This window comes from Electrophorus electricus, chromosome 11 (genome assembly GCF_013358815.1).
Source record: "Electrophorus electricus isolate fEleEle1 chromosome 11, fEleEle1.pri, whole genome shotgun sequence".
In the NCBI taxonomy this organism is placed as follows: Eukaryota; Metazoa; Chordata; class Actinopteri; order Gymnotiformes; family Gymnotidae; genus Electrophorus; species Electrophorus electricus.
Window position 1 is genome coordinate 2,309,529 of NC_049545.1, and position 16,006 is coordinate 2,325,534.

The following is a 16,006-nucleotide window of genomic DNA, read 5'->3' on the forward strand; positions in this document are numbered from 1 at the left end:
CATTAAAATTTATAGAGTATAGATTAACAAACTCTTTAGTTACTGGCAGAGACTACATAAAAATATTACAGCCTTCTACAAGGTTTTAAAGGTTTCAAGGTTTTATTAAACAAGACACAAATGATAAAACCAAAACAGCAAGAACATTTTAAGAATTTATTTTCTTAGATGAATGATGAACCATGAACCACTAACCATGACCCAAGTATGTTATCAGAAGTTGTTTTCTTAAATTCTAAATGCTTATAGTATTCTTTATATAGATTATGTCGTCTCAAAAGCAAGACTCATTTGGATTGTTTAATAGAGTCTTTAAAAGACATGTTATAAAATCTTGATAATGTAATATTTAGTTTAAAAGAAGGCCCAAAATTATCTGCTAATATAATATAATATAATATAATATAATATAATATAATATAATATAATATAAATATTAAATATTGTCAGTATATATTTGGCAAATATGTAATCTTATCAGCTCATATTTGGTAAATATGTAATTATATATTGTTATAGAATTTACAATCACATACACATATGCATAAGTAAAAGATGCATCAGAGACCATATAGAAAGCTATAAATTGATTGCACAAATAAATTATACATTTAACGTTAAGTATCCCCAGTTGACTTCTCAGTTTTCTTAAAATGATGAAATCTCACTTTCTAAGTTTAATATTAAAATCCAAATCATATACCAAAATTGGGTTATACTATGTATAGAAAAAAATGTCAATAGATATTTGGATTTGAATGCAAACAACTGAATTTGAATGTTTTAAATTTGTAGCACAGAGTGTAGAATTGAATTTTAAATGGATATTGAATTTTGTGGTTTGTAAGGAAATCTAAACCTTAAAGCTGAAACTCATGTTTGAGTTTATATGACTAAATGTTTGTCATCCAAAATGGTATAAAATCATATTCCAAAAGAATTAATCTCTTAATTCAATTATTTTTAGATTCAGTTTTTTTTTTGTTTTTTTAAAAAATCTGGGTAACACAGATTCCCCACCCCCATTTATGCCCCTTTAGTAGCTAGTTGTTTAAAATATTAGAAATGCTGAATCCATATTTAAAATAATAATTTGCATTCACACTAAATTAACATAATTTTAACACTGCACCTTTTTGCTAATATTAGAAACACTGTAAATTAAACTGAAGCTAAGCATTGCACGTTGGCGTGCTGGAATAAAAGAATGTGTTTTCCTCTCCCTCAGTTGGGCATGTTGTCATCACTGCACACTCTCGCTCTGGTGGTCCTGCTGCTGTCTGGGGTGCAGGCATTTGTGCCAGTAGGGGTTAGCAGCAACACACATGTGACCATCACTGGCAATGCTGTAATGAAAAAGATCTATGATGTGTGTGAGGCAGTGGCCGAATCAGAGGGTAGAGAGTTCAAGCCAACGGTGAGTGTGCCCTTCTGTGTGTGTGTGTGTGTGTGTCTGTTTCTTCACCCTTCACAATTTATGCTCATTTATTAAGCTGCGATTGGACAGGTCTGTCACTCTACCTCTCTTATCCTCTGTGTGGTAGGGTTCATCTGTAGAGGAGCTATTGCGCGAATGTTTAGGTACAGCCACTGGTGAAGTATCTGGAGCCAAGTTCCATGAAGCCCTGAATCAAATTTACATGCAGAATGGTCTAGTGGACCGTGACTTCATGACCAGCAGTCCACATCATTTCAGTGATGAGGCTTTCAATGAGGGACATGCTCTGATCAGCCAAGGTACTGCTGCCATCAAAGCCAATATCCGCAAAGACAGTTTGCAAGCTGCTCGAGAAACACTGGGCCGAGTCCTACACACTCTCCAGGTGAGATTATGGCCTTTAAACAAATAGTTTAAACAAAATTAAAGTTAAAAATTTGGCTTTGTCTAAATTAACTATTTAAATATGCAGTAAAATTAGAGTAAATATAAAAGTAAGCTTCTGCATAATTTTTGTAGTGTACTGTAGTACAGTATAGGTCTTTGCAGTTTCTGAAATTTTAGTTGAACTGTATTCCTTCTTAAGGTCTTGTTATTTACCCAAGGTAAACACTTTCTGCTGTTAAAGAGATAATATACTGTGTACTGTATTTTATAAATTATTTGTATACATCAGGTTTTATGCACCATAAACAGTGTTTTCTTCTATCTAAAACCTTACCAACCTTATTTATTGATAGCTCAAAAGCAAACAAACATGCGTTTATAAAAAGGTTATATGGATATGGATCCTGCACTGTTAACACAGAAACAGCGAATGCATCATTTAAACAAGAACTTGATGAAATAAGAACCTGATGTCATGTTAGTAATGAAAAATAGCCCTAAGCCTAACAAATAAGGAAAACAGAAAAAAAACTGTAAAATACATTAAATATCACAGTAATAACAGGAACATTTATCTCATCCCCATTATGAAATATAGTACTTTTACAGTAAACATTGTGAAATCATGCAGCTGACGTTTCAACATTCCCATGAACATCAGGATATGCATGTTCTTGCAGGATTTTTACAGCCATAGTAATTGGGTTGAGCTTGGTAACAAGAGGACATATGTCAACCTAATAAGACCAGACCTCACCATCCATAATATAGCAGGTAATGAAAGAATAAAGGTGAGGGGAGGGGAGAAAGAGAAAGAGAGAGAGAGAGAAACGCATCTCAGTGTAACTCTTGTATGTGTATAGGTATGAGTGTGGGTGTGAGAGAAAGAGTAATATATAGAAAAAAAATCTGTGTGGCAAAACATTTTAATTTATTACAGGTCTAAAGTCCTGTAATTTAGTGATTTAACAAATAATTTTTGTAACAAATACAAATACTTTTTGTATAAGCTCAAAAAGAAAATTTTGTGTGTGTGTGTGTTTTTGGAAGACGTGAACACTTCAACTTGCAGTGACTGTGCCACTGGTACTTGTTCAAATCCCTTGTTGCCATCCATTTTGAATGAGAAGAAACTCACGTCGGGATACATGGGCCTGGCTTCCTCTTACAAACCTAAAGGTGGAGCTAAGATGAACATATTCAAAAGAAGACATATATGAAGAAGTCCATGTAAAAGCCATGCTTTCAAACACCTCTTTGTATCTGTGACCTCAGGTAAATGTAGTCATGGTGGAGATGCCGACCTTAGTAGTACTCAGAATCCTCGGGGCGGCATCAGCAAAGATGAGCGTCATCCCCATAATGTGGACTTCCATAACACTGCAGTTTCCCTGGCAACAGAAGCCTCTCTCGAGCTGTTGGAGGATATACGTGGAGCATCTGGCAATAATGCCTACCTGCGGTAGGGAGCAAGATAGGGTACTCAAGGTTGTGTAGGATATGTGTGCATATAGGGTTTTTATACGTAACTTAATTTGCTCTCTCTCGCTTGTTCTCGCTCTCTCTCTCTCTCTCTCTCTCTCTCTCTCTCTCTCTCTCTCTCTCAGGCTAATGGGCATTGCTCGCTCTGCTGTTCTCTGCTTTGTGATTGACACAACAGGCAGTATGGCTGATGACATCACTGAAGCTAAGAGAGTTGCATACAACATCATCGACAGTAAGAAAGGGACTCAGGATGAACCTTCAGAATACATTTTGGTTCCATTCAACGATCCAAGTAAGAAAGCTCAGGCATGCTGTGGCATTTTGTAAAATTATTCATGGCCTAAATGAATGAGGCACACAACACATTCATCTAACCTCATCATTATGTTAGACAATGACCTTTATTCATCAAAGTTGCATAAAAACAGGTTGACTAGATTGGCAGCGCCTCTTTGATTGCCTGAGTTATGAAATGCTGAAAGTGCAAGAATTTTCTTAGAATTATGACAAGAATGAAGTTATTTTTGTTAGTGCTCCTGACACCACTGACATGAAATAACATACATGGTTATGCAAAAATATTTGCATCGTTTACTTTCAAATTTGGACAGGCAGATAAATGCAGTGGTAAGAGGTACTTTTTCCAGCTGCGAGTTATGTGCTGTCATATAAAGACATAGAGAAGGTGACTCAGGCTTTTATTTATCATTCATGCTTATCTTGTTGTAATTCACTTTACCTGGGAGTTTTTCAGTCATCCCTATGTTGCTTGCAGCTGCTTGCAGGATCATCCAAACACAATGAATGAAAAATTAAACTTTTGGTGAAACTTACATGTGCTTGTAGAGTTGCAACTTTGATTAACAAAGATTATGTGTTTATAACAAATGATCTAAATAATGTTAATACCGGTGGCAATCTGTTATAGTGCATGCATGGGTTTGTGTTTATGTGTGCTTCTGCAGAGTTTGGACCCCTTACAAAGACAACAGACCCTGATGTGATGAAGAGAGAAATCTCAAAGCTCACTGCCACTGGGGGTGGGGATGAACCAGAGATGTGTCTGTCAGGACTGCAGGTACTGAGGCAACTACTGAGAAATTCCTATAGAGGAAGCCACAACAAAACATTGTTTCTCACCCTGAGTAGATGTTGGCAGCTCTTAGCCACAATATGCAATTCACTGTGCATTTGTGCCTCTATCAGTGTCTCTGTGTCTCTCTTTCTATTAGCTGGCTCTGACAGGAGCTCCTGCCTCCTCTCACATCTACGTTTTTACTGACGCGCCAGCTAAAGACATGAACTTAGAAAAAACCATCATAGCCCTCATTCACAGCACCAAATCTACAGTAAGCACCTCAGTCTTGACATTCTACATCAATATTGGGCCACTTAAAGAATTAAAGGAAAAAATCTTGCCGGATTTGTTGATAGCTTAATTAAATGATCAAACAAAGAATTTTGGTTTTTTTAACCTTTGAAAATAGTTATTATATCTGTATAGTACAAAACAAAAAATAAACAGAGGCCCAAATTTAATAATATTAACTGGTCTTATAAAGATTAGGACTGTCTCACATTGTCAGAGTGTTCAAATACAGTTAATATAACCAAGTACTTATTTTCTATAATTGTGCATAATTGTTAGTAGCACTTGAGAACAGTTGGGGAAATTGTGGACTCAAAATTTCTTCCCAAGACCAGTTGACAATTCTAACCATTGGTAAGCGAAGGAAGGATGCAGATGCTTAGTTGGATTGAAATTTAATCATAAAAATATAAAATAAGAACAGAGAAAAAAAATGAACATTGGAAACATGACAACTAGAAATAAACAAAAGAAAACAAACCAAACTCAGTGAAACACAGAATGCATTAAGCACATATAACATGGAGAAAAAAAACAAAAATGTTCCATACAAACCACAACAAGAAGAGGCGTAAGAAACACCTGGGAACAGTAAAGGCAGGTAATCAGTTAACAAGAAACGAAGTTGGGGAACAAAACCAAAGCACACACAAAGACCATACGGTGGAGAGATGAAAACGGAGCACGATACTTTATGAACCATTGGGGAAACTGTGACAAGAATTTAAAATATCTGAACAAATATTAAAGTTCATTTAGTTTAAATTCATGTCTAGTTTTGAGACTAGACAATCTAGTGAGTCTAGTTTTTATAATGGCTTAGAGTTGTAGGCCATTGTAACCTGATCTCAAGTTCATGTTTGTGAATAGAGCACACATTTTTCTGGTCTGTGTATTGATTGGACATATAGTATCTTTCTCCAAATATGGTCCTGAACACAAAACTAAAAATTGTTTCTTTTCATCTTTTCTCACTTGACTCTCTCATCTTTGTTGTGTTTCGTGCTCCCCTCTGCTTGCCTGCTCCTTTCATTCTCAGGTATCCTTCTTCATAACATCAAAGACAACATCAGTAAGAACTGTAAGGATGGAGGGGCGCACAAAGTTCCAGCTATATTATGACTTTGCTTTAGCCTCTGGAGGTCAAGCTATAGAGGTCAGCAAGGCTAACCTGCCCAATGCTACTGACATCATCGTTGACTCCTCCACATCTGCTCTGGTAGGAAATCTTATGTGCATGACTCGGAAAGCATAAAAAATCCCCCACATGGTGCTGGGCATCTGCAAAGTGCTAATTGCAACGCTATTATGTCGGCAGAGGGGGACGCTCTTAAGACTAAAAAAAGTATTCTGAAAGAACTCTCTTTTGTCTGTCCATGATATGTAAAGCCATCTGTCATTTCCAGGTGACAATCCTACAACAAGCCAAGAACCCAGGTCGTGTGGAGAGTTTCCCCTTCCTGATAGATGCATCATTGTCCAATGTCACTGCCTACATCACTGGAAATAATCTCATATTCACTTTACATAGTCCATCAGGTGGGGTCCCCGCCATGTACACTGGAATCTCACTGCACAGGCTTTCCAAGTTGGAGTGATCTGAGTTTTACCTGAGAATGTCCTAGTGCAGTTTATTTACTGTGGGACCCTATCCAAGTCAATTAATATTCAAAATATTGCTGGACAGTGCGTTATCTAGGAAAATAATTGTATTTCACTGTATTTTAAACTGACAGTTTGTAATGAAGTGTAAATTGTGTAAATAAATTCTGACCATTTATATCTTATAGTATAGCATCCCAAGTGTTGTTCAGCAAATGTTATATCTGTTTAAGCAGAACCTATAATGGGAGACTTTTTTCAGCCCTCCTTTTTCAGTCAGCTACTAATTTGGATTAGTATTATCAATACTATATTTTAAAGAATCAAAAATGCTTGATCATCTCCAAAACGTATATTTTGGACAAATTAGTACATAAGTAGTTTCACAACAAAATAAAAGCATGAATAATGACCGAAAACATGACTGCTGTGTAAAAGATGAAAGGCATTTGGTTAGCAGATGCCTTTACTTTATTTATCTAATGAATGGGAGGGTGCTAGAAGCTTTTAGAAATATATTGAGATTTTTACAAAAAAATTGTGTCCTGACATTAACTGCTGTTGTTGTTTAGGTGTGACTCAGACTCACACTGTGGATAAGGGACCTCTGGCTTTGATTCAGACTGTGGGGAATCTACGACACATTCTCTTCAGCTCTCACATGGAGACTGGATTGTGGCACATCAGCATGGAGTCCACAGCGGCATACACCATCAAAGTTACTGGTGAGCTTGGTCTCACAGCTCCTACACACTTATAACATTAGGATACAACACACTAGTAGCAGTCAAAAGCTTATTAAATAGAATAAGCTTTATCTTTCCTTTACTAAAAGGGTATTTTGTAGTTTCATCATTAACATGGGCATAGACATTGAATATGTTGAAAAGGAAACTTGAGATGTAAAAAGGAGCAGCTTATAATGGTTATGTTGGCAATTGTGATAATGGCTTAAGTATGTGTTTTCCAGGTCAGAGTCCAGTTACGTTTATCTACAGTTTTGTGGAGGAATTCAAAGGTCCACACCCAGGATTTGCTACTATTGATGGTCGCCCACAGACAGGTTACAGAAGTTATAAGAATTACTATGTTTACATGTGTTAATAATTTCTAAAAAGACATATCACAATAATGCAAATACCTCTACTCTATATGGTGTACTGAGGTGGGTGAGTCTCACTGGTATCAAAAATAATACTCCAATTTATTTCATAGTCAGGGGCATTTTTTGACAAACTGCTTTTTCAAAAGGTATCCCTTGTGATTTATATCTGCTAGTGACTTCCTGTTTTTACACTACAGTCCAAGTGTGCACAGTATAGTTTTTGGTTTTTGGTGTTCTATGTTGTTTCAAACATTTTATTCTGTAATAGTCTTTTGGTGATTCTACTACACTCTAGAGTCATATATCAGTTAAACAACATTCTCCAGCCTAACTAACTTTATAGTGCAAGTTAATATTTGCTAACAAACAAACAAGCTTGTCTGTAGTATTCACAGTGCCTTTTGGTGACATTCTCTGCTGTTACAAAGCTAAATCAGGAGGTTTTCAATTAGACTGCTAGCTAGCCAGAATGCCCAATGAGATGGTAGTATCTGATTTTCAGATGACTCACATAGATATTGCTAAACAGTTTATGGAGTTTATAGCAGAGTTTATGGGGGGTTGGGGTGATTTGGCAGGGATGCCAATGACTCTATCTATATTAATTCTCAAATCAAATATACTGTTGATGACTGATTTGGTAGCAATTATATGTATATCTGTATGTCGTCTGTGCAACAGTGAAAATTAAGACCATGATAGCGAATGATATGTCTTAGGGGCAGTGCTATTCAAATCTGGACATTGAATCCAAATCCAGTCCTGGATTTTGTAATCCCTTGTAGTTAATTAAATCATTAAGGTACGTGGTTGGTCATTTTGTTGTCATACCTGACTCTGGTAAAGTGAAGGTGGAAAATCTATAAGACCTGGACCTTGAGAACTGTGATTTCAATACTTCTGTCCTAGGTGAAGCATGTATATTTTGAAATGGAGAAATCCAAGGTCAGATCCTTGAGGTATAGTGAATGATTGTTTCTTAATAGAAAAACTGTCTAAGATATTTGGTAAATCAGGAGAGTGCAGTTCTAGTGATGCCAGTGGCAGAGAGATGAGTGAGTAGGACATTGTGGCAAACAGTGTTAAATGCTGCATTAAGATTGAGGAGGGGAGATGTAATGATCCCAGAGTCTGTGGAGAGAAGGGAGTATTTGGGGGATGATTTAGACTTTGCTGATTCTCTATTATGCAGTGACCAGGGTAATTTAGTGGCAACTCTTGCATAATTATGACAAGAATTTGTTGTCACCACAAATATTTCCTGGCCCTGGTTTCCAGTACAAGATTTGTGGAAAAATAAACCATAATTAGTCTCAAGAGTGCTGAAAGGCCTGACACAATGTTAGTAACTGTTTGGCCCTACAGTGGAAAATGGATTAAAGTCTAATATGAATGTTGGAATGGCTCTACAATGCCAAGGGGGACCTGGGACATTGTCTTTGCCTGGGCACACACTGAGCAGGTCATTACATAATGCTGGATGTCTGTGTTGAGGGTTGGCCACATGGGACAGAAATTTTTCTTGTCTGTCATTCATTCAGGGGTCTGTAGCTGCCATATCCATGATTTTACTAACCTCTCTGTAGCAATGATTTCCAAGTAGGTGATTCCTGAATTTTAGATGGTTTTGCTGCTGGACCCTACCTGAACCCAAAGAATATCCATACTTGGCGTAAACCAATGGGGGGCAAGCATCACAGTTAATGAGCTTTTGCAGTACAAACAGTCAGCTGCTGGTGCTACAGACCATGGTGAAATGCTGATGTGACAAGTGCTTATTCATTTCAACCATCTGCTGCGGCCCATGTGAATTTCCTTGGTATGTTCAGTATAACTGTTGCTGCCCATAGCAACAGAGAAACATAACCACAAATGTTACTTAGAAACTTTCTGTTTAAAAAAGTGTTTGGGGGACTTGAGGAGTTTCAAATCCTTGGGCCCAACAGCGGGAACTGAGCTCCTTTCTCCAGTGTGGAAGCAGAAGATGCTCTTTGAGCAGTCAGCTCATGGATGAGGGTATCCATCTAAAAATGTTCTAGCTCTGTTGCTGTTCAGAGCTGCTGCTGTTGGATCTATTGTTGTTGTAGCACCAAGTTAACCTTTAAGCTGACAAGAAACCTGTGTTAATCAAAGGTTATGGAGCACTGTAGATGTGCTGTATAGAGCAGACCCCTAACATTTCCCACACACTCACCCCAGTACACTATTTAGCATATCACCAGATAACTTTGTGCTTCTCTTTGGCCCTTTTCCTTGTTTGGTCTTCCTCTTTTTTCCTATAGTTCAAACCGTAGTTATACATTTATGTAGCCTGTTTATAATTGTGATCAAAATTGTTTTGTGGCAAAACAATATGATTTTGAGAGTGCAAGATGGATCTTACCAAAATAAATGTGACCGCTATTCCTCTCCCTCTCTCCCCTCGCCTTTGCCCTCAGGCTTACCCACTAAGCTGTTGCTGACTGTAACAGGGCAGAAAGGTGTGGAAGCCCTAAAGATTCAAGAGGTTGCTCTAGTAGAGGTCTCTGGAGCTCGTGCATCGAATGGAACCATAGAGGAAGTGGGTGGTGGGGACTTCTTAGTTACTGTGAGTAATGTTCCAGAAAGGGAATTTGTAGTTATGGTGAAAGGAGAAGAAAAGACCACTGCAAGCCACTTCCAAAGGCAGAGCACCACACAGATGTCCCTGTCTACAGTCACTGTCAAGGTACATGCATTTTCCATGCATCCTGACTTATGGGATCATGGAACACATACTTTAAAAATAACTTATGCATAAGACCTTAGCATCTTGAATTCAGAAAATCTTTTAAAAAAATGTTTTTTGTTTTTTTTTCAAATTTCTCTAATTCTTTTTCCCCTGCAGGCTACAGTGAACAGCACCATGTTGCCTGGAAAAGAATTTAAACTAAAATTCACAATAACCACCAATGGAACAAGTGGCACATACAGTGTCATTGCCACGAATGACAGAAACATCCCTATGAGATTTGATTCAACGTAAATGAACATGACTTGTTTCCTCAATTGATCAAAAATTGGAGCATAGAGTATTTGTAGTACACTTTAACAAGGCTAGTGAAGTTTGTGTTAGTTTCAAGAATACTGTAGTCTACAGGTAAAAATGAACTGCTCTGAAATACTTCGATGTTTATTGGAAACCAAATACATATATTCCACTCAGACTGTATATACAATTGATAGTACGTCACCTTTGATTACCATTGAGAATTTTTAAAGCCACCAAGGTGGCTAGCATGGGAGCTGGCAATTTGGGTGCGGCTGCATAGTGGATGACAATTAGAGCCGTTAGACACTGTAGGCGGGACAGTATTGCACCCAAACTCTGGCTAAATTTGTTTAGTGCAACGTAACAACATAAAAGAAAGAATATGTTCTTATACATTAGATAGTTAAGCACCCATAATCAGTAAACATGTGCATTTCCATCAGGATTGTGAAATTAAAATTATTATCACAATATATTGGCAACTTCGCTAGCAAAATATCTTGACATTTAGTGTTAGCAAGCTAACACTAGCTAAATTACGTTACATAAAGCATCTTAACCATACCTTGCATATTTAGTGCTTCCAAGAGATATTTAATAAACGCCTATTATATGTGAAGTAATTACAAGATGCTGTCAGTCATGTTATTTAATGACACGATGAACAAAATCTGAATATTGCATCCCAAGTTCTAAACTACCTTAGCAAACTCAAAATGATATGACCCCCAAGATATTGCTTTACTTCAAAAATGTCAAATTGAACAGTCAACTTTACTAAAATAGTGAAGGGTAAAACAGTCAACTGAAACTTAATTGATATAGGTTAGCTGACTACGAGTCAGCTACCTGTACCTTCACGCTAGACCCGTCAGTATTACCCGTCAGTTACCTCGTCGCCACACTCCTTTAAAAATAATCAAATAACTTATAGAAAACAGATTAATCGTGAGATGTAAACGTATGGGGACCGTATAGAATCGACAAAACAATTCCCCCGACATTAGGAGATGTGTAATTTGAAATGAAAGTTTGTCGTTGGATGTCTCCACTTAGATGGGAATGGGCGAGTTGTACTGCAACCAGCCACTCGAAGGCATTAGACATAGTGGCTTCACTTTTCACCTGCTGTCGTCCAGTCCACTTGTATTTACAGTCTGATTCCACTTCACAGCTCTGCTCCACAAACATTACACTGCTCAAGTTCAAGCACCAATAGCATAATCTTAACACAAACAAGACTGGCGTCTGATCAGTATAATAGAACAAACTACTTTTGATCACAGGCTCAACCTGGTGAGTGGGGGCAGTGCTGAAGGTACAGTGATATTCAATCCACCAGCAAACATCCAATCAGGCACTGATGTTACTTTGACCATTGGAGTTGAAGGACCAGGACCTACCGATACCAACTTTGCTGTGGTTCCCCTATCAGTGCTCAACAAGGTAATTTATATTAAGAACAGTATGATTGCACTTGTTACCATAGTAACTGAGATGCTTGAGGGGCATGAAACAGTTCTGAGAAACCATAAATGGAAAAAAGGTAATATTTCTTGGGTTAACCCATAAGCTGTTACACATTGCAGTTTATCAGTTGCATTGCAGAATTTACATCCAAAACCCTTTCTTAGAAACTCTTGTGCAAGGAAGTGAATTAGGATAAATATTTGTATTACATCAGGATTTCTGGTAGGATCTTGTCATCTACTAATCATTACATTTACCTTAGTAGAGTCTATTGTACAGACTGCCTTACAGAAGTGTTTTTTTGCCAACAAATAATAAGTGTATGTAACAAGGCAGCTTCAGATATTTGAGCTGGATCTGTGTGCAGGGTTTCCTCACAACACAAAACCCAAATGCAGGATTAGAAGTTTGCTAAACCATAATCTAGTTATCAAAAAAACTATTCAAATTAAAGAAGCAGCAGCAGCACTAAAAACCACAGAGAGCAGTAACTGGCAACATTTGAGAGTATGTTTGCATAGGAGCCTCTTCTAAAGAGAAGCAAATAAGGTCAGATGAGATGCAGGTGCAAGTGATTAGGTGACAGTTCAGTACTCTTGGGTAGAAGATCAGATTGGCTATCCTGTTAAATTGTCCTGTGTGTGAGAGAGAATGTGAATGAATGAATGAATGAATGATTGTGTGCTCCTTCCAACACCTGATAATATTATTGTCAAGTTCAATTTTCACCATGCTTGCTGAGCACAGGATGAATGATAAACGTCTGTCCCCTCTGAGTTGTTGAAGTGTTTCCAGAATATCTTTGAGGTCTCCTGATAGTCACTGTACATGGCCTTTCTAAGTACCTTCCAGCCCTGGAGTTCCCCAAGACAGCCAGGTCTGAAAAGTCTGCTTTTTCTGCTTGACTGTGGTCCTCACCACTGGGTTTTTGGGTTGCTGTTATAATTGGCACTGACAAGCTTTTGGGCACAGCTATATGCAGCTGCTTCCACAATGGTGGTCTTGAACAGGGTCAATTCAGAGTCCATGTCAGCCACCTCTGACAGAATGTGAAAGAAAGTGGGAATTTAAATCATTCTGGTTGGAGTCTTCTGTCAGAATTTCCAGGTAGACTCATTACATATTTGGGTGTACCAAGTCTGTTAGCAGATTTTCCCTGCTCTCAATTTACCACTCAGCACCTCTCTTGACCTGAATGTGCAAAAAATATGGCCTCAAATCAGATGACAGAACCACAAAGTCAATCATTGACTTTCTACCCAAGGTTCTATCCCCCATCAAGGAGACTGATTGCAGAGGCCATACTGTGTGTAGAGGGGAGTCCAACTGTTAACCTCATGCACAGCTCCTTCTCCTGTTAGGGAGGTTATGTTTCATATATCAAGAGCCAGTTTCTGCCAAGGTCTGTAACACCAAGGGCTGCTCCACACTGGCCTTTGTCTAATGGGTATTGCACCACATCCTCAACCTTGGGAGTGGTGGGCCCACATGGTCCTCCCACATTGCCTTTTTTGACTGAGCCCAACTGAGTTACATGGGCTGTTTGGCCATCAGGCACTTGCTGACCAACACTACTCTCAGACCTGGTTCCATGGCTAGATCCTGGTAACCTCCTCTTAGGAACCCTGTCTCCTGTTCATCATGGGAAAACCTACCAGTAGACTGATGCTCCTGATGACCTAACCCTGGAGATAATTGGACCACCCAAGCCCTTCCACTGTGACAAAGTCCCAATCCAGGAAGGGGTATGACTTGGTAATGTGGTAGCTCAGTGGTTAAGGTAAATGATTGGTAATCATAAGGTTGCTTGGTTCAAGCTGCCAGTGTTGGGCCCCTGAGCAAGGCCCTTAAACCTCAATTGCTCAAGTTGTACTCAGTCATAAGTGTAAGTTGCTTTGGATAAAATTGTCAACTAAATGCTGTAATTAGCAGAGATGCAGTCTTGGTGTCAGAATTCATTTCATTTAAGACCAAGACTAAATGGCAGAGTTGGTCCAAACTGGTGTGATAAGTTAGAGTTTACGAAGCCAATAACCCCCTGAAGCTGCATGAGTATGGACATTACCAAATAATCACAGTGATCATAATTAGTGATGAAGGCAGTTTTTCCATTCATATCCTTCATGCAATCTCACACAAATATCTAGTTTGGTGAAAAATATCTAGTTTGATTGAAAATGTTTTATTCCAAAGTTCTGTTTTGTTGATGCTAATAACTTACTAATATTATCAAAAAATGTTTTGGAATATGTGGCAAAAACTTCACAAGTAGAAATTGCATTAAAAGCCTTAGCATGTACATTTTCTTTGTTAATTTTTAACCAAGCCTGTGCTTGTATGTCTGGTGAATGTCGAGTGCTGAGCCTGTATGGTATTGTACTCTATACTAAAACTAGAAAAACAGCAGTTATATACACAGTTGGGTATGCTATGGAGCAATGCTTAAATGGAACCTGTATGTGGTGGCAAGGTATTCAGTCACCACACATTTTATGTTTATTCAGTTTCCATGTCACAATGATAAAGTCCCATATGGTGTCAGAAGTGACAGTTTCTCCATCAAAATCATGTTTTGGTCAAGTAATTATCAAGGCTTATGGAGGTTTGAGACATGCTGTCATTGAAAATGAAGACCTGTTAAGTACCTAACTTTGCAACATGAACCTGTTTTGTCTTTATCACCATTCATTATTTCTGGAAACAATAGAGCTGCAGCTACAACAAATGCGCAACAGTCAGAATATTGATTGGTCAAATTAGCTTGTTAATTCATCACATTAACTTAGCTAACCAGCTGTCTATGTACATTTTCTAGTTAAATAGTTACATTGCTATCTTAGCTGGCTGGTTACTCATGTTTATTAATGTTATAGGAATTGCTTGTAGTCACTGAAGCTGTCCTCCTTTGGAGCAGGAACAACAATTGAGGTTTTGGAGCACACCACCAAATCACAAAAAAATGCAAATACTTGAGATGAAACCCCTCAGGCTTACCTGCTAAATTGTTTCTGTTGCTAATAATAACTGGGCAGAAGTGTGTAGTTAAATTCCCTTATGGCAACAATCTCTGCTGACTGTTTGTGTAGATCATAGTCATACTCAAGTCAAAATCCAACTTGTCCTGAATTTTTATACCAAGATGCATGTAATTACTTTCACTTTATACCAATATTATCCCATCACTATTGAGTGAGTATCCTTAGGCTCTTGTCTATAAAATCAATCACACCTATTTTTTTTTAATCTTAAGTGTCCATCATAACAGTAACATAACATCCACAATTTAGGTACACAGATTTCTAATAAATATATAATAAAAACATACAATCTGTTGCACAGTACAAAGACATAATAAGCACCATCCTATCCAATATATCCCTGAGATCTTAAGCCTCAATATTCAAATAAAATGAAATTCATTAAACCAGTTTAAATTTTAAATCACACAATTCAATGTTTCTCAACGTTACTATTCATTTGACACATCATTTTCATTGGTATGTTGTTTTACCTAATTCACCTGTTTGTATTTCCTTTTTCAACTCTGCTGTGGTGAGACGCAAGAGATATATATGAACCCATGACAACAGATCTCCTCAGAGTCATCTACAATGAGAAACAATATCACCTAAAATACGTTTGGGTGGTTCTGGATAAATTAACATCACCCTGTACTGTGTACAAAGGTGAGTAAATGCTAAATTGTAGTTTTTTTATGATTAATCTTGCTTCCTTTGTTAACAACAGGTGACTGACTTTACTCCTCCAAAGTGTGTGATTGTTGGTGTAAGTACTATTTGCCCAACTGACTGTACCGAGTCCAACTGGGACCTGTCTGTCAACATCACAGATGGCAATGGCTCAGGTATTCAAGAAATCTCAATCCAGAAAGGCAATGGAAACTTTTCCCAAGACGCTGTGGTAGATGGGGGTGTAATTGTGGTGATGGGTCTCTACAGTGCCTCCTGTTGCTCCCCAGATGTAACTGTGTCTGCTGTTGATAAAGAAGGAAATGTGGGTAAATGCATCTTCACTGTTGAAAAGAGTGGAGGTGCTAGGGTCAGTCTATCAGTACCACTAGGGGCCTGTCTGCTGGCTTTAGCCCTGAGTGTACTTTATGATATTTTCCCCCTTCTATAA

General features: G+C 37.9%; 1 protein-coding gene across 1 annotated transcript; it reads left to right on the forward strand.

Moving 5' to 3' along the window:
• Positions 1 to 1,234: 1,234 nt before the first annotated feature.
• vwa11 (von Willebrand factor A domain containing 11) lies at positions 1,235 to 16,006 on the forward strand. The gene is made up of 16 exons (XM_027000440.2): positions 1,235 to 1,417; positions 1,545 to 1,823; positions 2,506 to 2,599; positions 2,876 to 3,004; positions 3,101 to 3,287; positions 3,433 to 3,602; positions 4,276 to 4,388; positions 4,543 to 4,659; positions 5,719 to 5,898; positions 6,086 to 6,218; positions 6,854 to 7,006; positions 7,252 to 7,344; positions 9,825 to 10,093; positions 10,253 to 10,386; positions 11,683 to 11,842; positions 15,614 to 16,006. The coding sequence occupies exons 1-16, from the start codon at positions 1,235 to 1,237 to the stop codon at positions 16,004 to 16,006; spliced, it is 2,787 nt and encodes a 928-aa protein (XP_026856241.2).

What these genes read in the sequence shown, in the direction of transcription:
- vwa11 (XM_027000440.2), top strand. Translation starts at nt 1,235, where the DNA reads ATGTTGTCATCACTGCACACTCTCGCTCTGGTGGTCCTGCTGCTGTCT. An exon ending in GAGTCCTACACACTCTCCAG is followed by an intron (nt 1,824 to 2,505) that starts GTGAGATTATGG and finishes ATGTTCTTGCAG; the next exon opens with GATTTTTACAGCCATAGTAA. An exon ending in CACTTTACATAGTCCATCAG is followed by an intron (nt 6,219 to 6,853) that starts GTGGGGTCCCCG and finishes GTTGTTGTTTAG; the next exon opens with GTGTGACTCAGACTCACACT.